General features: G+C 37.6%; 4 protein-coding genes across 4 annotated transcripts; all 4 read right to left on the bottom strand.

The window, feature by feature from the left end:
• Positions 1 to 686: 686 nt before the first annotated feature.
• On the bottom strand, positions 687 to 1,706 carry LOC136674447 (trace amine-associated receptor 13c-like). The gene has a single exon (XM_066650452.1). The coding sequence runs from the start codon at positions 1,704 to 1,706 to the stop codon at positions 687 to 689; it is 1,020 nt and encodes a 339-aa protein (XP_066506549.1).
• Positions 1,707 to 9,455: 7,749 nt separating this feature from the next.
• Positions 9,456 to 10,475, bottom strand: LOC136674446 (trace amine-associated receptor 13c-like). Its single transcript, XM_066650451.1, has one exon. The coding sequence runs from the start codon at positions 10,473 to 10,475 to the stop codon at positions 9,456 to 9,458; it is 1,020 nt and encodes a 339-aa protein (XP_066506548.1).
• A 5,035-nt stretch (positions 10,476 to 15,510) lies between these two features.
• On the bottom strand, positions 15,511 to 19,772 carry LOC136674444 (trace amine-associated receptor 13c-like). Its single transcript, XM_066650450.1, has 2 exons — positions 19,091 to 19,772; positions 15,511 to 15,848 (listed from the first exon to the last, which is right to left on the bottom strand). Exons 1-2 carry the CDS (start codon positions 19,770 to 19,772, stop codon positions 15,511 to 15,513), a joined length of 1,020 nt encoding a protein of 339 aa, XP_066506547.1.
• A 3,634-nt stretch (positions 19,773 to 23,406) lies between these two features.
• Positions 23,407 to 24,426, bottom strand: LOC136674443 (trace amine-associated receptor 13c-like). Its single transcript, XM_066650449.1, has 2 exons — positions 23,949 to 24,426; positions 23,407 to 23,765 (listed from the first exon to the last, which is right to left on the bottom strand). The coding sequence occupies exons 1-2, from the start codon at positions 24,424 to 24,426 to the stop codon at positions 23,407 to 23,409; spliced, it is 837 nt and encodes a 278-aa protein (XP_066506546.1).

The following is a 24,426-nucleotide window of genomic DNA, read 5'->3' as shown; positions in this document are numbered from 1 at the left end:
AACCTGAGAATATATTTAGCAGAATAAGATCACTACTTGAAGTATATCCAGATAAAAGCAGAATAAAAGCAGAATATCTAAAGGCTTTGTTCTCCAAAAGTAGATCAAAACATCTCTTCTCAGCCTGTTTTTAGTGTTTTATATTAATAAAAATCATTGAGGGGAGGTAGAGTATAATGGTTAAAAATCTACAAATATGACTAACCTATTCCAGCATAATGAATTGCATTTTTTCTTTACAGATCCCCCAGACATATACACATATAATATTATGTATTATATATTTATATATATTTTGAAGTTGTTCAAAGCACACATTTTATAATAGTTGACTATTGTTGTTCTACATGCAAAGTAACCCTAAGGTAACAAAGACAATTAAATATACTTTTAGTAAGACTATATTCTTACTTAATTTTAATATGATTGGGCATTTAAGTGTAAAAAAAAAAGAAGAAGAAGAAACTATATCAGCACATAATTAAGTTTAAGAAACCTCATGAATCCATTTAAACAATATATTGAAAAAGCAGGGCTTATTGGAAATGTACAAAATAGAGTTGGCTACATTTACAATTGGTACAAATTTAAGGTTCATAGCACTGCTGTGATTGATAAAGTAAAAAAAGACCCACTTTTTCAGGAGGGCTGGCTGGTGAATTGGTCAATGCTTTGTCAGTTTGGACTTAAACATGGTCAGAAAACATGCTGAATCTTGAAGATGAGGATTCAAATATTCTACAAGTCATAATGTGCTTTATAGACACTCTGAACCACTGATAGAAAATAGCATATATTATTGGGTTCATGGAAGAGTTAAAGAACATCAGCCAGCCAAAAACAGTCCACACCATTGATGATGTAGTGACGTTTTCAACAGAAAAAGAAGTTAAATAAAATGGTATGTAACAAATAAGGTAAACAGAAATGACAAAGCTCAATTTTTTGGCGGCTTTGGCTTGAGAAGAGCCAGAAACTTTGGATTCTTGTTTGTTTGGAACTCCATTGCTCAAAGCACTGATGGCTTTGGCTTGATGTCTAGCCACCTTAAAAATCAAAGCATACAACACTAGTATAACAGAGCAAGGGGTTACAAATGAAAGCAGAAAGTCAAAAATCATCCAGGAATATTTTATGCCCAGAACACACTCTCCATAGCATGTAGAATAAAACTGTGCTGCAGTGAGATGGTCATTAAAGTACATAAAAGTGATGTAATAAATCAGACATAAAGACCAGCCTAGGATTATGCATATCGACATTTTGTATACTGTGACTCTACTGGGATAAAGCAGGGGGTCACACACAGCAATGTACCGATCTACTGCAATTAAAACCAGGCTGAAGACAGATGAAAACACTGACAGAGAACTGACCAGTGGAAAAACAGAGCATGCCAAGCTTCCAAGATACCAACAAGAATCGATCAGTTGCATGATATTCTCAGGCATAATAATCAGACCTACAATAAGATCAGCCACAGCCAGAGAGAGGATGAGCAGGTTGGTTGGAGTGTGGAGCTGCTTAAAGTGAGAGATGGAGATGATCACCAGCAGGTTCAGAAACACAGTACACACAGATAAACATGAGAGAACAATGAACAGAAATATATAAGCAGGGCCTGTTCGGACCTCCTTTCTGCAAGATGAGTTGTTGTCAGGAAAGCAGTACTGGACTGTGATGTTTTCATTAACTATGTCATCCATCTAAGCCGACAAGTTTTTTTTTTTTTTTTCAATCACCTAACTTTGCTGTTAAGCAGTACCAAATTATCAGATGTGCACTTTATACATGTATTTACCCTCCCACTGACCAATGAATAATGAGTTTGCATAAAATATTCCCTAGTGTACTCCCTTGCATAAAATATTCCACCCCTTTAAAAAAAAAAAACTTAAAAATTCCTGGAGGGCCATTGACATGTAAAAATAAATAAATAAATGAATCAAAAAATGTGCATAGAGGTTTTTCAGTCTGATCCAAAAGAGCTGTTTTAGTTTGATTGATAATTTATTTATTTTGCTACAGATGCAGACTGTAGACTCCATCAATGACATTCTAAAGAAGATGGAATTTTTTCTGTTTCCTTATTGAAGTTGATCAGAATTGTTTTTGTGACTCTAATTATTTTGTCTTGCAGTACTCCATAAAACAGAGATTCCTTTTTAATAAATAAGTTCTTACGACTGTCCCCAGTGATAGTCACTGGCTTATTTTATTTAAAAATATACTCTTTTGGAATATTTCTAACTTTGCAGGTATCAAAAGATCTGATAACACGGACTATACACCCAAAATATCTAAGACTGTAAACAAACAATAAAATAAAGCCCAATCCCATTTGAATACAATGCTTTAAAGACTAGAGGGAAATGATAACGTTGATTAGCAGAATACCAAGTGCATCCTTATTTGTTTACAGGTGACACATTAAAACTGATATTCTTCATGAGTAGATCAACAACATCTATTCTCAGCCTGTATACAGTGCTTTGTCTTTATTAAAGCCAATGAAGGGAAGAGGAATCAAGTGGCATGAAAACTTATAAACAAGACACACATTCAAAGAAGGAATAGATACACTATCATTATTTATTGTATGCTTCGTAATACAATATCAATGAGTTTAAGTATTCCACTTCTACAGTTAGGTGAGGTTAAAGTGTGAGGAAATGACTTTCTCAGCAGTTTAGTATTTATAATCCTTATATATTGGATTCATAATTTACATTTATTTTGTCACTGTGGTAACAGACACTGCGGATAGTTTATCTAAGCTCATAATTAGTAACATGCAGTGAATTTATGGATTCATTTATGTAGATAAATGCTCATCAGGAATCTTTAGAGGATAAGACATATTTATTTAATAGATTTGAAAAGGATGTATTTATTTAATCCAATTCAGGATGCAAACAGTTGGATTCTATTATATACAATTCAGGTTTTCAGAACTAGGGAGATTACCAGAGATAAAATAACAAATAAAACATCAGCTTGGGCTTTCTGTCAGATCAGTGCTCACAATTCGAATTTATATAGATTTAGAAATGTAGGTTCAGTTCACACATAATGTATCATAGTATATGGCATTCTTGCTGTACACATACATTCATGGCTCATAAAAAGCATATAGTTTGCCAAATCAGAGAGCATAGCTCATTAAATGTACACTTAATACATTGTTAAAATATTTTATGAATCTTGACATACAGTCATCATTTTTATTTTCACAAATGATTTATGAGCAAGAATAAATGTTTGTTATAAATTATTTAACACAAAAACATTAATTTAAACAATATAATAAAAGCAGAGCTTATTGGAAATCATTGCCAAAGTGGGAGGAGGACATCACGGCCCACATCACTGCTCTGATTAATGAGATAATAATAGCATTACAAAGTTAAATGCTGATTTACATGAAGTCTTTTTTTTTTTTCATTTAGTGTATATATATATAAAAAAGACTTGTGTTTGTGAACTGGCCAAGACTTTGTCAGTCTGGTCTTAGACATAGTCTAAAAATACACTCAACCTTGAAGATGAAGATTCAAATATTCTACAAGTCAAAATGTGCTCCACAGACACCCTGAACCACTGATAGAAAATTGCATAAATGATTGGATTCATGGAAGAGTTCAGGAGCATCAGCCAGCTAAACACAGTCCACACTACTGTTGTATTTGTAACATTTTCAACTGAAAAAGAACTTAAATAAAATGGTATCCAACAAGCGAGATACACAAAAATGACAAAACTCAGTTTTTTGGCTGCTTTGGTTTGAGAAGAGCCTGGAACTTTGGCTTCTTGTTTGTTTATGGCATGTTTCTTTAAAGTCTTGATGACTTTGGCTTGGCGTAGCACCACCTTAAAAATCAACCCATACAGGATCAGTATAATAGAGAAAGGGATTAGGAATGAAAGCACAAAGTCAAAAATCAGCCAGGAATATTTCATGACCAGAACACACTCTCCGTAGCATGTGACATATAACTGTGTTGCAGTGAGATTGTCATTGAAGTACATATATATTACACAATAAATCAAACAAAAAGACCAGCCTAGGATTATGCATATAGACATTTTACACACAGTGACTCTACTGGGATAAAGCAGGGGGTCACACACAGCAATGTATCGATCTACTGCAATTAAAACCAGGCTAAAGACAGATGCCAACACTGAAAGTGAATTGACAACTGGAAGCATATTGCATATCACTTTTCCAAGATACCAACAGGAGTCTATAAATTGCATTATATTCACAGGCATAACAATCAATCCCACTATGAAATCAGCCACAGCCAGAGAGAGGATGAGCAGGTTGGTTGGAGTGTGGAGCTGCTTGAAATGAGAGATGGAGATGATCACCAACAGGTTCATAAACACAGTGCACACAGACAAACATGAGAGAAGAATGAACAGAAATATATATGCAGGGCCTGTTCGGACCTCCTTTCTGCAAGATGCGTTGTTGTCAGGAAAGCAGTACTGGACAGTAACATTTTCAGTAACTATATTATCCATCTAAGCTGATAAGTTTTTTTTTTTTTTTTTTATCACTTAACTGTGCTGTTAAGGAGTACCAAATTAACAGATGTGCCTATTTTCCATGTCACTTTATACATGTATTTACCTTCCCACTGACCAATGAATGTTGAGTTTGCATAAAATATTCCCTGAATTGGTTTGCACATATATGTCATCACTTACTGTGCAGGAGGACATCTGAGAATAACACAGGGTGTATGACGTATTTACAATGAAACCTCACATAGGGAATTCCAGCAAGTGTCAACACTCAGCAGTGCATTAAAATACCCTAAAAAATTCCTGGAGGGTCATTAAATTGTAAAAAAATGTGCATAGAGGTTTTTCAGCCTGATCAAAAAGACCTGTTTTAGTTAGATTGATAATTTATTTTGTTACAGATGCAGACTGTGGACTGTAAATGTTTGCACTCCATCAATGACATTGCAAAGAAGATGGAATTTTTCCTGTTTCCTTATTGAAGTTGATCAGAATTGTTTTTGTGACTCTAATTATTTTATGTCTTGCAGTACTCCATAAAACAGAGATTCCTTTTTAATAAATAAGTTCTTACGACTGTCCCCAGTGATAGTCACTGGCTTATTTTATTTAAAAATATACCCATTTGGAATATTTCTAACTGAGCAGGTATCAAAAGATCTGATAACACGGACGATACACCCAAAATTTCTAAGACTGTAAACAAACAATAAAATAAATCCCAATCCCATTTGAATACAATGCTTTAAGGACTACAGGGAAATGATAATGTTGATTAGCAGAATATCAAGCGTATCCTTATTTGTTTACAGGTGGCACATTAAAACTGTTATTTATTTAATCAAAATATCTAAAGAAGATATTCTTCATGAGTAGATCAACAACATCTATTCTCAGCCTGTATACAGTGCTTTGTCTTTATTAAAGCCAATGAAGGGAAGAGGAATCAAGTGGCACGTAAACTTATAAACAAGACACACATTCAAAGAAGGAACAGAGACAACATCATTATTTATTGTATGCTTTGTAATACAATATCAATGAGTTTAAGTATTCCACTTCTACAGTTAGGTGAGGTTAAAGTGTGAGGAAATGACTTTCTCAGCAGTTTAGTATTTATAATCCTTATATATTGGATTCATAATTTACATTTATTTTGTCACTGTGGTAACAGACACTGCGGATAGTTTATCTAAGCTCATAATTAGTAACATGCAGTGCATTTATGGATTCATTTATGTAGATAAATGCTCATCAGGAATCTTTAGAGGATAAGACATATTTATTTAATAGATTTGAAAAGGATGTATTTATTTAATCCAATTCAGGATGCAAACAGATGGATTCTATTATATACAACTCAACTTTTCAGAACTAGGGAGATTACCAGAGATAAAATAACAAATAAAACATCAGCTTAGGCTTTCTGTCAGATCAGTGCTCACAATTCAAATTTATGTAGATTTAGAAATGTAGGTTCAGTTCACACATAATTTATCATAGTATCTGGGATTCTTGCTTTACACATACATTCATGACATACATTCATAAAAAGAGCATATAGTTTGCCAAATCAAAGAGCATAGCTCATTAAATGTACACTTAATACATTGTTAAAATATTTTATGAATCTTGACATACAGTCATCATTTTTATTTTCACAAATGATTTATGAGCAAGAATAAATGTTTGTTATAAATTATTTAACACAAAAACATTCATTTAAACAATATAATAAAAGCAGAGCTTATTGGAAATCATTGCCAAAGTGGGAGGAGGACATCACGGCCCACATCACTGCTCTGATTAATGAGATAATAATAGCATTACAAAGTTAAATGCTGATTTACATGAAGTCTTTTTTTTTTTCATTTAGTGTATATATATAAAAAAAAGACTGGTGTTTGTAAACTGGCCAAGACTTTGTCAGTCTGGTCTTAGACATAGTCTAAAAATACACTCAACCTTGAAGATGAAGATTCAAATATTCTACAAGTCAAAATGTGCTCCACAGACACCCTGAACCACTGATAGAAAATTGCATAAATGATTGGATTCATGGAAGAGTTCAGGAACATTAGCCAGCTAAACACAGTCCACACTACTGTTGTATTTGTAACATTTTCAACTGAAAAAGAACTTAAGTAAAATGGCATCCAACAAGCGAGATACACAAAAATGACAAAACTCAGTTTTTTGGCTGCTTTGGTTTGAGAAGAGCCTGGAACTTTGGCTTCTTGTTTGTTTATGGCATGTTTCTTTAAAGTCTTGATGGCTTTGGCTTGGTGTAGCACCACATTAAAAATCAACCCATACAGGATCAGTATAACAGAGAAAGGGATTAAGAATGAAAGCACAAAGTCAAACATCAGCCAGGAATATTTTATCACCAGAACACACTCTCCATAGCATGTGACATATAACTGTGTTGCAGTGAGATTGTTATTAAAGTATATATATATTACACAATAAATCAGACAAAAAGACCAGCCTAGGATTATGAATATAGACATTTTACACACAGTGACTCTACTGGGATAAAGCAGGGGGTCACACACAGCAATGTACCGATCTACTGCAATTAAAACCAGACTGAAGACAGATGCCAACACTGAAAGTGAATTGACAGCTGGAAGCATATTGCATATCACTTTTCCAAGATACCAACATGAGTCTATAAATTGCATTATATTTACAGGCATAACAATCAATCCCACTATGAAATCAGCCACAGCCAGAGAGAGGATGAGCAGGTTGGTTGGAGTGTGGAGCTGCTTGAAATGAGAGATGGAGATGATCACCAACAGGTTCATAAACACAGTGCACACAGATATACATGAGAGAACAATGAACAGAAATATATAAACAGGGCCTGTTCGGACCTCCTTTCTGCAAGATGCATTGTTGTCAGGAAAGCAGTACTGGACTGTAACATTTTCATTAACTGGGTTATCCATCTAAGCCGACAAGGTTTTTGTTTGAAATGATGTAACTGTGCCGTTCAGGATTACTGAACTAACAGATAAGCCAATTTGCCATGTCACTTTATACATGTATTTACCCTCCCATTGACTAATGAATAGTCACTTTGTGCTAAAAGAATCACTGATTTGTTTTGCAAGTGTATGTCATCATTTACCATGTGGGTCATCTGAGAATAACATAGGGTGTATGATGTATTTACAGTGACACAGAATGTAGGGCACTTTAACAGTTGTCAACAGTGAAGGATACATAAATTCATTCATTCATATTAATATTACACTGACAGCCCAATGAAATAGTAAACTTGTTAAATTAATATTTGTTATAAATTCCTAAAAATAATAGGTTCTCTATGTGTGCTTTTTTCAGTTTAATTAATATTTTAGGACAAATCCAAATAATTCCTGGAGGTTCCTTGAGAAGCTCAAATCTGTGCACAGTCCTGTTGCAGTCAGAAGCATAATTTCCTCATGCTGCAGATGCAGACTGCAGATAAAATTTTGACAATCCATTCATGTTTTTTTTTAAGAAATCACATAAATATTGAAATTGATCTCTTCCTTACTGAAGGAAAATATAAACATTGTGGGTTTGTGACTGTCATGATGTGATGACTCGGTATATTCTGTGAAGCAGAAAATATATCTTCATGTGGATAATGGAAACTCTCAGGCCTGTGCCCAGTGACAGTAACTGACTTATTTATTTTATGTATCTGATTAAAATGTTCCAGTGATATGGGAAATTAATAAACAATAGTGTAAAATAAACAGGTTTGGAACATTTCTCACTGGGTTAATCCCAAATGTTCATATGATCACATACCACTCAGATATGTAATAGTGGCCCAATTTCTTTAACAAATAAATGGCCAAATCTGATCATTTCAGGATCGGGGAAAAGGAAACCACTCCTATAAATCATGGAAATATACAAGCAAATGTAATATAAGCCAATAAGCCTAACAGAATATAACAAGGCCAAAAAAAGACATGATATATGTAAGAGGTTTATCCATACGGCCGGCCACCAGCAAGGGGCAGGGGTGGCCCTGTAAGAGAGCAGCTGGGAGCAGCTCTCAGAACTCCATTTCCCAGAAGCCTTAGCACTGATTAGTGCTAATCAGGCACACCTGCAAGGTGCTGTATAAAAGGCTCACACAAACCTTTCTCTGTGCTGCACCTTTGTAGAGAGGCAGATGGTAAGGTTCTTTGTAAAAGGAGAAAACAAAAATATAGAGAAAAGGAAGCTGGAAAAAAAGTAGTTATAGACTAAGATGCTTTATGTTGAAAGAAGAATTCAGGTTCCTGTGATTTAAGTTTATTTATTAAACATTAAAAAAACATTTTTTAAGTGTATTTCCAGCCCAGTGGCTGAGAATTATTTTGTTGCTTTAGTTATCAGTATTTCCCTTTGTTTGAACATACCATTTTTTGGTGTCTCCTTTGTTTGCCGTTCTCGCATATTTACTGCCTTTTGAGTTGGTTTTCCATGTTCTTTTCAACGCCTCCTGTATAGCAGTGGTAAAATTCAGCTCCCTGGTTCCCTACGTTACTGATTCAAATCCAGGCTCATACACACTAACACTAAAAGTACACAAGCATGCTCTCAACACCTCATAACTTTTTTTTATTATATTTCAAATCACATTCACTAGTTACCTGTAAATATAAATCAACCTAGACCGCTGCTCTTGGGTCCACCACCGACCTTTCCCATAATAATATATCATTGCAAGATTGTATCAAATCAATGAAAATATAATTTCTAACATCCCCAGCAAATATGATAACATTTTAAATAGGATTATGAGAAGAGTCAACACAAAAAATTTAATTCACACACAATATATTCCAATATTTGCTATAAATGCTGTGAACGCATGCATTATTAATATAGCTGGGTTGTGAATATGCCAAGTGTTTGCCAGTCTGGATTTAAACACCATCAGAAAACAAATTAAACCTGGAAGACGAAGATTCATATATTCTACAAGTCATAATGAGTTTTACAGACACTCTGAACCACTGATAGAAAATGGCATATATTATTGGATTCATAAAAGAGTTAAAGAATAAAAGCCAGCCAAACACAGTCCAGACTATTGATGAAGTAGTGACATTTTCGACTGAAAATGAACTTAAATAAAATGGTATCCAACAAATGAAATAAACAAAAATAACCAAGCTTAATTTCTTGGCTGCTTTGGTTTCAGAAGAGCTTGGAAATTTGGTTTCTTGTTTTTTAAAGACACTATTGCACATAGCTCTGACAGCTTTGGCTTGATGCCTGGCCACTTTAAAAATCAAAGCATACAACACCATTATAACAAAGAAAGGGATTAGAAATGAAAGCACAAAATCAAAAATTAGCCAGGATTGTTTCAAAAGCAGCATACACTCTCCATAGCATGTGGAATATAACTGTGTTGCAGTAAGATGGTCATTTAAGTACATAAATACTATGCAATAAATCAGACAGAACAACCAGCCTAGGATTATGCATATAGAGATCTTACAAACAGTGACTCTACTGGGATAAAGCAGGGGGTCACACACAGCAATGTAGCGATCCACTGCAATTAAAACCAGGCTTAACACAGATGCAAACACTGACAGTGAACTGATCAGTGGGAAAATTAAGCATAACAATTTCCCAAGATACCAACATGTGTCTATTAGTTGCATTATATTCACAGGCATAACAATTAATCCCACAATAAGATCAGCCACAGCCAGAGAGAGGATGATCAGGTTGGTTGGAAGGTGGAGCTGCTTGAAGTGAGAGATGGAGATGATCACCAGCAGGTTCAGAAACACAGTGCACACAGATATACATGAGAGAACAATGAACAAAAATATAAAAGCAGGGCCTGTCTGGACCTCTTTTCTGCACGATGCATTGCTGTGAGGAAAGCAGTACTGGACTGTGATGTCTTTATAAACTCTGTTATCCATTTGTAATAGACAAAAATCTACCCTGTGGAAATGATTTACATCAGTTGTTCAGGAAGACTGAACTGAGAGATCTGCCTGTATGACATGGCTATTTATACATGTTGGTGAATCCTCCCACTGAAAAATGAATTACTAATGTATTGTTTACATCATTCCCTTATTTCATATTAAAAATGTTGCCTTGACTTACAGCAACCATCCAGTGCAAAAATAAAGCTTAAAATAAAATGTACTTCTAATCTGTATTATACATTTTTAAAAATAAACATGCATTTTACTGTTATGTTAATGAAGCTGTATATATTTTAATACAAATAATCACTGTCCAATTAATCACATATATCCCCAAAAATAAAAACTTTACAGAAAGACAAAACTTAATATAATTTCAAAGTGAATGTGAAAATATTTTTAAAGCATTTCAATGGATTCATTCATCATGAAATTTTCACACTGTGTGAGGGACAGCTGCTGTGTTCAAATGATGTAGTAAACAAAAATGGAGATTCATGTTTTTTAATTGTCAAAACCTTAATGTTTTATAGGGTCTTTTGAAAAACTCCAGTCTCCAAAAACCCATGTTGGTAGATGGATTGGCAACTGGTGTGAGTGTGTGAGTGAATATGTTAATGTATGTGTCAACCTGTGAAGGACTGCTACCTCCTCCAGGGTGTGTTCCTGCCTTGCGCCTAATATTTCCAGGTAGGCTCTCGACCCACTGTGACCCTGAACTGTAAAAGCGTTTACAGACAATGAATGAATTAATGTACTTTCTATACCAACATTCCTGACTGTAGAGAAAATATTTGCATGCCATCATTAAAATAATAAAGAAAACAGAAAAGTATCTATTTCCTTATTAAATTTGACCAGAAATGTAACTATTTTTTCACTGTTATCTTAATGATCTGATGAGTAGCTGGATGATGTGAAGCAGAAAGTCTGTCCTCAGGAGGAAAATTTAAGATGTTTAAAAGTAAATGACTTAATTTACTACTCTTTATTTTGTTTAGATTGTCAGGGGCTGTGCTTAATAATATATACTTGTGTAAAACATACGATATTGGTGCATTTCTAACTGGTAAGGTAAAGGAAGACAAAAGCTCCTAATAGGACTCAGAATTTACAAAAAAAAAAAAAAGAAAAAAGAAAAATACACAGAAATATAGGACTATAATATAATCAATAAACAAGACCCAATCAAACAAAGCCAGGGCCAACAAAGGCATGACATATCAGCTCAGGTTTTCTATCAATTGATTTAAAATTAGAATTGTATTGAATATTTTGTATACAGCACTGTGTAGTACAATATTACTGTGAATAAGGGAAATGTCTGAAATCTCTTCAGCTTAGTTTATTTTTTATATATAAATGCAACATTGAAGATGACAACTCATATATTGTGCAAGATACAATATACATCGCTTATGCTCTGAACAATGAATAAAAAACAGAATACAGGAGAGTATTCACAAATGAGTTCATATATAAAAGCCAGATCAACACAGTCTACATCATAGCTATCAGCTGGCAGATATGATGAATATTTCTTAATTCCTTATTTAGTTCATTAAACAGGAATGGTCCAAACATTCAAGGTTTCAACATTCAAATCCACCGAAGAAAAAAAAAAAAACTAAGCTGTGATAGTGTTTCAGTAAAGAATTGTAACCTCAGCTTTGAGAATTTTGGCTTTATACATCACCAGGAAACAAATGAAACCTTGAAGATGAGGATTCAAATATTCTACATGTAATAACATGCTTTACTGACACTCTGAACCACTGATAGAAGATAGCATATATTATTGGATTCATAGAAGAGTTACAGAGCATCAGCCACCCAAACACATTCCACGCCACTGATGAAGATGTGATGCTTTCCGCTGACAGAGAAAATAAATAAAATGGTATCCAAAAACTGAGATAAACAAATATGACCAAACTCAGTTTTTTAGCTGCCTTTGTTTCAGAAGAGCTTGACATATTTGGTTTTTGTGGTTTTGAGTCTCTACTGTTCATAGCTCTAACAGTTTTAGCTTGATGTATTGCCACCTTAAAAATCAAACCATACAAGACCAGTATCACAGAACAAGGGGACACCAGTGAAATTGCTAGGTCGATTAGACCTAGGGAATATTTTATGACAAGCACACACTCACCATAACAGCTACTGGGTGTCTCATATGGAGGGAAGTACTCATTAACATGTATTAAAAAAGTATTGTACAGTAGACAGAAAAACCACCCTAGAACTACAAATATAGACATTCTACAAACAGTGACTCTGCTGTGATAAAGCAAGGGGTCACACACAGCAATGTACCGATCTACTGCAATTAAAACCAGGCTAAAAGCAGATGCAAACAATGTGAGAGAACTGACCAATTGGAAAACTGAGCACTCTGTTTTTCCAAAATACCAACAGGAATCTATTAGTTGCATTAAATTACCAGGCATTACAATCAGTCCCACGAGAAGATCAGCCACAGCCAGAGAGAGGATTAGCAGGTTGGTTGGAGTGTGGAGCTGCTTGAAGTGAGAGATGGAGATGATCACCAGCAGATTCAGAAACACAGTGCACCCAGATATAAATGAGAGAACAATGAACAGAAATATATAAGCAGGGCCTGTTCGGACCTCCTTTCTGCAAGAAGCGTTGTTGTCAGGGAAGCAGTACTGAACTGTGATGTTTTCATAAACTATGTCATCCATCTGTAATAGACATAGATTTACTTGATCCAGCTTAGTTTAAGGTTACTGTACTAAGAGCTGTGCCTATATGCCATGTCACTTTATACATGTATTTACCCTCCCACTGACCAATGAATGGTCGCTTTGTGTTAAAAGATTCACTGATTTGATTTGCAAGAGTATGTCATGTTTTACCATGTGGCTCATCTGAGAATAACATAGGGTGTATGATGTACTTTCAGTGACACAGAATGTAGGAAACTTTAACAGCTGTCAACAGTGAAGGATTCATAAATTAATTCAAAGACCACATCTGTATTAAATACAGAAATGCAATATTACAGTTATAGTTTATTAATACTGCACTGATAGACCAATGAAAAGCTCAAAGTAGAACAAATATTTTTTTTATATTCATATTTGTTATACATTCCTAATAATATGTACCTCGTGTGTGTGTGTGTGTGTGTGTTTGACAGACCACCTACCAGGCCAGCGTAGAAGAGGCCCTTTTAGTTTTTGAGTCACTAAGTGAATCCTAAAATTTAAATGTGTATGCGAGTGTAGAACCTGTTAGTTCAGCCATAATTTACTGTTTGTTATTATTTAATCCATATTTCACATTTCAGTTCTTAAACTAAATTTGGAACCATTTGGTTTGTTTTCACCAACAGAAACTTGTTTGCAAACCAGAAAAATGAGTTCCCAGCTGAAACCAAAGAACAGTAGGTTCTTCAGAGTGAACCATAGCTAAATAATAGGAAGTAGTCTAGGAGCACGTTCTGTTTGTGTGTGTTTCTGTGGCTATGTTTTGCCCAACACCATGTGTGGATCAAAGCCTTGGCTCAGCGTTTGGTTAGTTCACAAGCTCAGCTGGATCGCTTGGAACTCTGCAACATTTACACACATCTTACCTCAAAGAGACAGGAGAACTGCTGAATTTGTCTTATTTAATGTGAGTGTGTGTATTTGCTTGAAATATTATAAAGGGAAGTGGTGGGGAGAGATTTGTAGCAGCATTGTGTTTATAAAACTCCATATAGCAGCACACAGCCTCCTTGAACTCCACATGCTTTAACATGTCACATCGAATTAATAAGTATTTGAAATTCTTAAAATCAACAAAATGTTCTTAGAGGCCTTGAATGTTCCAAAATGTACCAAAATGTTCTTTGGTGGTAGATCATCTAGTATTTATTTGTAAATGAAAGGAACAAGAAAAACATTGATGCCTGTCTTATATATTATGACCCAATCTTTATGCTCCTTTTTTCATTTCTGCATTTATTGGTCATGCCCTAAACATTTTCTATACAACACAAGCACAGAATAAAAACACATGTAAACAAAGACATTGATACAAAACACCAAAGCTTTTACAGACCTTCCAATGACTAGGATATGTATTTTGGGCATTTCCTGTTTTTAAGTGCCAGAAACACCTCTGTGACAATGGCTATATCACTAATGGTAGTCTGGCAAAACTAGGCTTGCCCAGTTTCCCTTTGCTATTTTTTTTTAAGTTTATTAATATTTTTAGGACAAATCCAAATAATTCCTGGAGGCTTCTTAAGAAACTCAACTCTGTACATAGCCCTCCTACAGCCTTGACTAAAGAGAGCCTTTGTAGTCAGAAGCATAATTTTTTTACATACTACAGAATCAGAATGCAGATGAAATTTTGTCAGTCCATTCATATTTGTAATGAACTCACAAACAATATTGAAATTCATTTGTTTCCTTATTGAAATTAAATAGAAACATTGTGTGTCTGTGACTGTAATGATGTTATCACTTTCTCTATTCAGTGAAGCAGAGAGCATGGACTATGGCCTGTATCCTGTGACAGTGACTGGGTTATTTATTTGATTCATCTGATTTAATTTTCCAGTGATATGGGGAATTATTAAACATTAGTGTAAAATATACCAATTTGGAACCTTTCCCAAGGGTTCACATTCTCACATACCACTTAGATATGTAATCATGGCACATTTTCCTCAACAAAAAATGGCCAAATCTGTTCAATTCAGGATCAGGGGAAAGGAAATCACTACTATAAATCATGGAGATGTACAAGTAAATGTGAGATAAGCCAATAAACATCACATACACATACGATACAAAATTGCAGGATTCTATCATCAAATCAATGAAAAGATCATTTCTAACATCTCCTGCAAACATATATTAAAATTATAAATAGGATTATTATATGAGTCAACACACGTAATATAATTCACACATAATATAATTTAATATTTGCAATAAATGCTGTAAACACAAGCATAATGAAGAAAGCTGGGTTGTGATTTTGCTAAGTCTTTGTCAGTCTGGATTTAAACACCATCATGAAACAAATTAAACCTGGAAGATGAAGGGTCATATATTCTACAAGTCATAATGAGTTTTACAGACACTCTGAACCACTGATAGAAAATGGCATATATTATTGGATTAATGGAAGAATTAAAGAATAAAAGCCAGCCAAAAAAAGTCCACACTATCGATGAAGTACTGAAAGTTTCAACTGAAAAGGACGTTAAATAAAATGGTATCCAACAAAGGAGATACACAAAAATAGCCAAGCTCAATTTTTTGGCTGCTTTGGTCTCAGAAGAGCCTGGAACTTTGGCTTCTTGTTCTTTTGAAACACTATTGCACACAGCTCTGACAGCTTTGGTGTCAGGAACGAGGGGCGGATAGAAGGAGGGCGGACGCACTCGCTAAAACACAGTTCTTTAATAAAGGGAGGTAACCAAACAAAGCACGAAAACATACAGGGAAACAAGGCAGGCTAAATTAAACAAGGGAAACTAAACAGGGCAAACCGGACTGACAGACTAAAGAGTAAACGAAGGAACGAGAGAGGAAAAGAAACTACGACACGAAACAACGACTAAGAAAACAAACACGGAGAAACTGGAGACAGACGGAGAGACTCGAAAACACGACCGACTAGACATGAGAAATGAGAAATGTACGACAAACAGGACGTGACACAAGAGGGCTTTAATACAGACACAAACGAGACACCTGGACAGATAACAAGGACGGGTTAACAGATGACAGACGAGGAGGCGGGACAAAGGCGGAGACCAGAATATAAACAAAACATAGCCATGTGCGAATAAAGCACATGGCGGGGACAACAGACTGACAGGACGAAGGCGTGACAGATGCCCCCCCCAAGAACGCGCAACTCCCGGGCGCGTACTCCTAAACCCCCCAGGAGCTGGCACTGGAGAGGGCACGGAAAACAAGACAGGACAACAAACCAACGGGTGACAGGACTCAGGACAGGACGGGAACAGACACAGGAGCTGGGGACACGACAGGACCGAATATACAAGATGGGACATGGGACATGACAGGAGACTGACAAAGGCGGGCAGCAAGAGACGAGAACGGACTGGACAGGACAGGAGTGGACACATGGGACTTGACAGGGTTTTTGACATTGGACATGACACTGGATGGAAACAGGGACTGGACAGAAGACGGGACAGGTGACAGAACTTGGTGCTGGGACTGGACGGGAGCAGAGACTGGTGACAAGACACTGGACAGGATAGGAACGTTAGACTGGACAGGGGTACGTGACTGGACAGAAGACAGGACAGGTGACATGACACTAGACTGGAACGGAGACGGGACTGGAGACTGGACAGGGGATTGGAAGGGAAACTGGACCGGAGACAAGACAGGTGACTGGACATTGGACGGATACGGGAACTGGACGTGAGACAAGACAGAGGGTTGAAACGGGGACTGGACAGGACTAACAGGGGACTGGACAGGAGACAAGACAGAGGGTTGAAACGGGGACTGGACAGGACTAACAGGGGACTGGACAGGAGACAAGACAGAGGGTTGAAACAGAGACTGGACCGGAGACGGGACTTGAGACTGGACAGGGATTTGAAACAGAGACTGGACCGGAGACAAGACGGGTGACTGGACATTGGACGGATACGAAGACTGGACATGACTAACAGGGGACTGAACCGGGGGTTGAAACATAGACTGGACAGGGCTGACAGGGGACTGGACATGAGACAAGACAGAGGGTTGAAACGGGGACTGGACAGGACTAACAGGGGACTGGACATGAGACAAGACAGAGGGTTGAAACGGAGACGGGGCTTGAGACTGGACAGGGATTTGAAACAGAGACTGGCCAGGGCTGACAGGGGACTGGACATGAGGCAGGACAGGAGACTGGACTGGACTTGGTAGGGGAACAGGGACCAAGATGTTTAGGGGGACAGACACAAACACCGTGACAGGGACCGGGACAGACACAAAGGCAGACACGGGTACAAGGACAAGGACAGAGACGGGAACCAGGACAGGGACAGACAAGGGAACCAAAATAACAGGGCGGTGCCCAGGACTGGCTAATGTCTGTGTGGCAGTCTGAGGAACCAGCCTGGGCACAGTTCTGGGGATCGGCCCTGAAGTCCTTCGGGCCGACCTACGGACATGGACAGGAGAGGCCGTAGCCACAGTCACGGGGACAGGAGCGGCGGGCGCCGCCGCCGTCACGGACACAGGAGCGGCGGGCGCCGCCGTCACGGACACAGGAGCGGCGGGCGCCGCCGTCACGGACACAGGAGCGGCGGGCGCCGCCGTCACGGACACTGGAGCGGCGGGCGCCGCCGTCACGGACACTGGAGCGGCGGGCGCCGCCATCACGGACACAGGAAGCCCCGCAGCAACGTCCACGGGGGCAGGGGAACCTGCGACGTCGTCCACGGGGGCAGGGGAACCTGCAGCGACGTCGTCCACGGGGGCAGGGGAACCTGCAGCGACGTCGTCCACGGGGGCAGGGGAACCTGCAGCGACGTCGTCCACGGAGGCAGGGGAACCTGCAGCGACGTCGTCCACGGAGGCAGGGGAACCTGCAGCGACGTCGTCCCTGAAGACAGGAGAGGCGCGCGCCGCGCTCTCGAGGACAGGGGTTTGTGCTGCTCGCCGGGCTCGCGCTGGAGCTGTAAAGGGTTTAGGGGGTTTCACAGGCGCACCCATTAGATCACCTCGAGGTGCGCCCCTGTTAGCCTCAGACCTCAGAGCTCCGGAGGTGAGGCTAACAGCCCCTACCCTTAACGCCCCCCCAAAAATTTCCCCGGACCTGAGGGGGTAATCCTCCAGCGAGGGGGGAACTCCAGCACGGTTCTTCCGCCGACTCTTTCGACTCCCGCTGGTGCAACTACTCGATTCCCGAGTCGACTCCTCCGCTATAGGATCCGGAGCAGCGCCAGGCAGGAGCTGGAGCCGGCGACTCCATTCCGAGGCCGCTTTCAAAGCCTCCCCCACAGGATCTTTGGGGCCTGTGCGGAATGGAGTCCGGCGAACGGCACATCCCTTGAGATAATAGTCTGTGCTAGCTGCGTCCTGGGGGTCGTACATTCTGTCAGGAACGAGGGGCGGATAGAAGGAGGGCGGACGCACTCGCTAAAACACAGTTCTTTAATAAAGGGAGGTAACCAAACAAAGCACGAAAACATACAGGGAAACAAGGCAGGCTAAATTAAACAAGGGAAACTAAACAGGGTAAACCGGACTGACAGACTAAAGAGTAAACGAAGGAACGAGAGAGGAAAAGAAACTACGACACGAAACAACGACTAAGAAAACAAACACGGAGAAACTGTGGAGACAGACGGAGAGACTCGAAAACACGACCGACTAGACATGAGAAATGAGAAATGAGAAATGTACGACAAACAGGACGTGACACAAGAGGGCTTAAATACAGACACAAACGAGACACACCTGGACAGATAACGAGGACGGGTTAACACATGACAGACGAGGAGGCGGGACAAAGGCGGAGACCAGAATATAAACAAAACATAGCCATGTGCGAATAAAGCACATGGCGGGGACAACAGACTGACAGGACGAAGGCGTGACATTTGGCTTGACGTCTCGCCACTTTGAAGATCAACCCGTACAGTATCAGTATAACAAAGAAAGGAATTAGAAATGAAAGCACAAAGTCAAAAATCAGCCAGGAATATTTCATGAGCAGAAGACATTCACCATAGCATGTGGAATATAACTGTGTTGTAATGAGATGGTCATTAAAGTACATATATATTACACAATACATCACACAGAAAGACCAGCCTAGGATTATGCATATAGACATTTTACACACAGTGACTCTACTGGGATAGAGCAAGGGGTCACACACAGCAATGTACCGATCTACTGCAATTAAAACCAGGCTTAACACAGATGCAAACACTGACAGAGAACTGATCAGTGGGAAAAATATGCACACCAATTTTCCAAGATACCAACATGAGTCTATCAGTTGCATTATGTTCCCAGGCATAACAATCAATCCCACAATAAGATCAGCCACAGCCAGAGAGAGGATGATCAGGTTGGTTGGAGTGTGGAGCTGCTTGAAGTGAGAGATGGAGATAATCACCAGCAGGTTCAGAAACACAGTGCACACAGATATACATGAGAGAACAATGAATAAAAAAATATAAGCAGGGCCTGTTCGGACCTCCTTTCTGCAAGATGCGTTGTTTTCAGGAAAGCAGTACTGCACTGTGATATTTTCATAAACTATATCATCCATCTTCGATACACACAGATTAACTTATTGAAAATGATCCCAATGTACCATTCAGTAAAACTAAACTAAGACATTTATATGTTTGGCATCTCTTTTTATACATGTATTTACCCTCCCACTGGCCAATGAATGCTTTGTTTATGCCATTGCCTACTTTGATATGTAAGAATATGTCATCTCATACCATGTAGGTGATCTGAGAATAGTTCAGGCATGATCAGTTATTTACAATGACAAAACATTTAGGGAATGACTAAGAGGACATAAATACAGATAAACCTAAACATTACAGCTAAAGTCAAAACACAAACAAAAACTACATTTGTTTTTAATTTCATACTCAGTGGTGTCCCTTAATTTACTGTGACTACCCAAATCAATTATGAATGTTAATATCCTTTAAAATACTTTGGGATTTGAGTAAAAGTTAAATATAATAAATAAATAATTAATTATTTTAAAATGTGAATAGAATTGAATATAATATTGAACATGGAACTGTTGTAGTAGGCTGATTAATATATATATATATATATATAACATTTTTTTTTCCTTCAGTATTTTAAGAAACATGTTTGTAAAATGTCCCTGTTGTACACATGTTTGAATGTCAGGTCCAGCCTAACAGAACACAGATCAAGATAAAGAATTCACATAAAATGTGTCAGATAGACATAAAATTATAAGAAAGAAGAAGACCAATAATAAAGCTCAAGCCTAGTTGATAAAAAGATTGAAATGCCTTTTTATTTTTAATTAGGGTGTTATGTAGCACATTCAATCGTTCACCTTTTTTCTTAGACGTCTCCTCTTCTCAACCTGATTTTAGTCATGGCAGTGAAGAATCAAATGATACAAGATCTTACAACCAAACACACATCTTCAAATATGTGAAAATGTTCCCGATTTTATTGGTTTGACTTAACTTTTCAACTACAAAACACTAATATCAATTATTACAGTTCTATGGACTATACAGATTAAAATATGAGAGGATGATCAGGTTGGTTGGAGTGTGGAGCTGCTTGAAGTGAGAGATGGAGATGATCACCAACAGGTTCAGAAACACAGTGCAGACAGATATAAATGAGAGAACAATGAACAAAAATATATAAGCAGGGCCTGTTCAGACCTCCTTTCTGCAAGATGTATTGTTGTCAGGAAAGCAGTACTGGACTGTGATGTTTTCATAAACTATGTCATTCATCTGTAATAGACATAGATTTACTTGATCCAGCTTAGTTTAAAGTTACTGAACTAAGAGCTGTGCCTATTTGCCATGTCTATTTATACATGTATTTACCCTCCCACTGACCAATGAATGGTCGCTTTGTGCTAAAAAATCACTGATTTGATTTGCAAGAGTATGTCATCATTTACCATGTGGGTCATCTGAGAATAACATAGGGTGTATGATGTACTTTCAGTGACACAGAATGTAGGAGACTTTAACAGCTGTCAACAGTGAAGGATTCATAAATTAATTCAAAGACCACATCTGTATTAAATACAGAAATGCAATATTACAGTTATAATGTATTAATACTGCACTGATAGACCAATGAAAAGGTCAAAGTGTAATACATGTTTTTTATATTCATATTTGTTATACATTTCTAATATGATGTACCCTGTTTGTGTGTGTGTGTGTGTGTTTTTGACAGGCCGCCTACCAGGTCAGCCTAGAAGAGGCCCTTTAAATTTCTGAGTCGCTGACTGAATCCTAAAGTTTAAATGTGTATGCAGGTGTAGAACCTGATAGTTCAGCCATATTTCACTGTTTATTATTTAATTCATATTTCACATTCCAGTTCATTCATTCATTCATTCATTATCTGTAAGCGCTTATCCAGTTCAGGGTCGCGGTGGGTCCAGAGCCTACCTGGAATCATTGGGCGCAAGGCAGGAAAACACCCTGGAGGGGGCGCCAGTCCTTCACATCCCTTAAACTAAATTTGGAACCATTTGGTTTGTTTTCACAAACATATACTTGTTTGCAAACCAGAAAAATGAGTTCCCAGCTGAAACCAAAGAACAGTAGGTTCTTCAGAGTGAAAACATAGCTGAATAATAGGAAATAAGACAGGAGCACGCTCTGTTTGTGTGTGTTTCTGTAGCTATGTTTTGCCCAACATCATGTGTTGACCAAAGCCTTGGCTCAGCGTTTGGTTAGTTCACAAGCTCAGCTGGATCGCTTGGAACTCTGCAACATTTACACACATCTTACCTCACAGAGACAGGAGAACTGCTGAATTTGTCTTATTTAATGTGAGTGTGTGTATTTGCTGAAATATTATAAAAGGAAGTGATAGGGAAAAATTTGTGGCATTAGTGTGTTTATAAAACTCCATATAGCAGCACACAGCCTCCTTGAACTCCACATGCTTTAACTTGTTACATCGAATTAATAAGTATTTGTAATACTTAAAATCAACAAAATGTTCTTAGAGGCCTTTGTTCTTTGGTGGTAGATCATCTAGTATTTATTTGTAAATGAAAAGAACAAAAAAAAACATTGATGCCTGTCTTATATATTATGACCCAATCTTTATGCTCCTTTTTTCATTTCTGTATTTATTGGTCCTGCCCTAAACATTTTCTATACAACACAAGCATAGAATAAAAAAAAAAAAAAAACATGTAAACAAAGACATTGATACAAAACACCAAAGCTTTTACAGACCTTCCAATGACTAGGATATGTATTTTGCGCATTTCCTGTTTTTAAGTGCCAGAAACACCTCTGTGACAATGGCTATATCACTAATGGTAGTCTGGCAAAACTAGGCTTGCCCAGTTTCCCTTTGCTATTTTTTTTAAGTTTATTAATATTTTTAGGACAAATCCAAATAATTCCTGGAGGCTTCTTAAGAAACTCAACTCTGTACATAGCCCTCCTACAGCCTTGACTAAAGAGAGCCTTTGTAGTCAGAAGCATAATTTTTTTACATACTACAGAATCAGAATGCAGATGAAATTTTGTCAGTCCATTCATATTTGTAATGAACTCACAAACAATATTGAAATTCATTTGTTTCCTTATTGAAATTAAATAGAAACATTGTGTGTCTGTGACTGTAATGATATTATCACTTTCTTTATTCAGTGAAGCAGAGAGCATGGACTATGGCCTGTATCCTGTGACAGTGACTGGGTTATTTATTTGATTCATCTGATTTAATTTTCCAGTGATATGGGGAATTATTAAATATTAGTGTAAAATATACCAATTTGGAACATTTCCCAAGGGTTCACATGCTCGCATACCACATAGATAAGTAATCATGGCACATTTTCCTCAACAAAAAATGGCCAAATCTGTTCAATTCAGGATCAGGGGAAAGGCAATCACTACTATAAATCATGGAGATGTACAAGTAAATGTGAGATAAGCCAATAAACATCACATACACATACGATACAAAATTGCATGATTCTATCATCAAATCAAAGAAAAGATCATTTCTAACATCTCCTGCAAACATATATTAAAATTATAAATAGGATTATTATATGAGTCAACACACGTAATATAATTCACACACAATATATTCCAATATTTGCAATAAATGCTGTAAACACAAGCATAATGAAGAAAGCTGGGTTGTGATTTTGCTAAGTCTTTGTCAGTCTGGATTTAAACACCATCATGAAACAAATTAAACCTGGAAGATGAAGGGTCATATATTCTACAAGTCATAATGAGTTTTACAGACACTCTGAACCACTGATAGAAAATGGCATATATTATTGGATTAATGGAAGAATTAAAGAATAAAAGCCAGCCAAAAAAAGTCCACACTATCGATGAAGTATTGAAAGTTTCAACTGAAAAGGACGTTAAATAAAATGGTATCCAACAAAGGAGATACACAAAAATAACCAAGCTCAATTTCTTGGCTGCTTTGGTCTCAGAAGAGCCTGGAACTTTGGCTTCTTGTTCTTTTGAGACACTATTGCACACAGATCTGACAGCTTTGGCTTGACGTCTCGCCACTTTGAAAATCAACCCGTACAGGATCAGTATAACAAAGAAAGGGATTAGAAATAAAAGTACAAAGTCAAAAATCAGCCAGGAATATTTCATGAGCAGAAGACATTCACCATAGCATGTGGAATATAACTGTGTTGTAATGAGATGGTCATTAAAATACATATATATTACACAATAAATCACACAGAAAGACCAGCCTAGGATTATGCATATAGACATTTTACACACAGTGACTCTACTGGGATAAAGAAAGGGGTCACACACAGCAATGTACCGATCTACTGCAATTAAAACCATGCTAAAGACAGATGCAAACACTGACAGAGAACTGATCAGTGGGAAAAATAAGCACATTAATTTTCCAAGATACCAACATGAGTCTATCAGTTGCATTATGTTCCCAGGCATAACAATCAATCCCACAATAAGATCAGCCACAGCCAGAGAGAGGATGATCAGGTTGGTTGGAGTGTGGAGCTGCTTGAAGTGAGAGATGGAGATAATCACCAGCAGGTTCAGAAACACAGTGCACACAGATATACATGAGAGAACAATGAATAAAAAAATATAAGCAGGGCCTGTTCGGACCTCCTTTCTGCACGATGCGTTGTTTTCAGGAAAGCAGTACTGTACTGTGATGTTTTCATAAACTATGTCATCCAT

This window comes from Hoplias malabaricus, chromosome 18, assembly GCF_029633855.1.
Source record: "Hoplias malabaricus isolate fHopMal1 chromosome 18, fHopMal1.hap1, whole genome shotgun sequence".
Classification (NCBI taxonomy): domain Eukaryota; kingdom Metazoa; phylum Chordata; class Actinopteri; order Characiformes; family Erythrinidae; genus Hoplias; species Hoplias malabaricus.
Note: the sequence above shows the minus strand (reverse complement) of the source record. Positions and strands in the feature narration are given on the sequence as shown.

What these genes read in the sequence shown, in the direction of transcription:
- LOC136674447 (XM_066650452.1), bottom strand. Translation starts at nt 1,706, where the DNA reads ATGGATGACATAGTTAATGAAAACATCACAGTCCAGTACTGCTTTCCT.
- LOC136674446 (XM_066650451.1), bottom strand. Translation starts at nt 10,475, where the DNA reads ATGGATAACAGAGTTTATAAAGACATCACAGTCCAGTACTGCTTTCCT.
- LOC136674444 (XM_066650450.1), bottom strand. Translation starts at nt 19,772, where the DNA reads ATGGATGATATAGTTTATGAAAATATCACAGTGCAGTACTGCTTTCCT. An exon ending in GGCGAGACGTCAAGCCAAAT is followed by an intron (nt 15,849 to 19,090) that starts GTCACGCCTTCG and finishes CTGACACCAAAG; the next exon opens with CTGTCAGAGCTGTGTGCAAT.
- LOC136674443 (XM_066650449.1), bottom strand. Translation starts at nt 24,426, where the DNA reads ATGGATGACATAGTTTATGAAAACATCACAGTACAGTACTGCTTTCCT. An exon ending in AATCCTAGGCTGGTCTTTCT is followed by an intron (nt 23,766 to 23,948) that starts GTGTGATTTATT and finishes TGATTTTCAAAG; the next exon opens with TGGCGAGACGTCAAGCCAAA.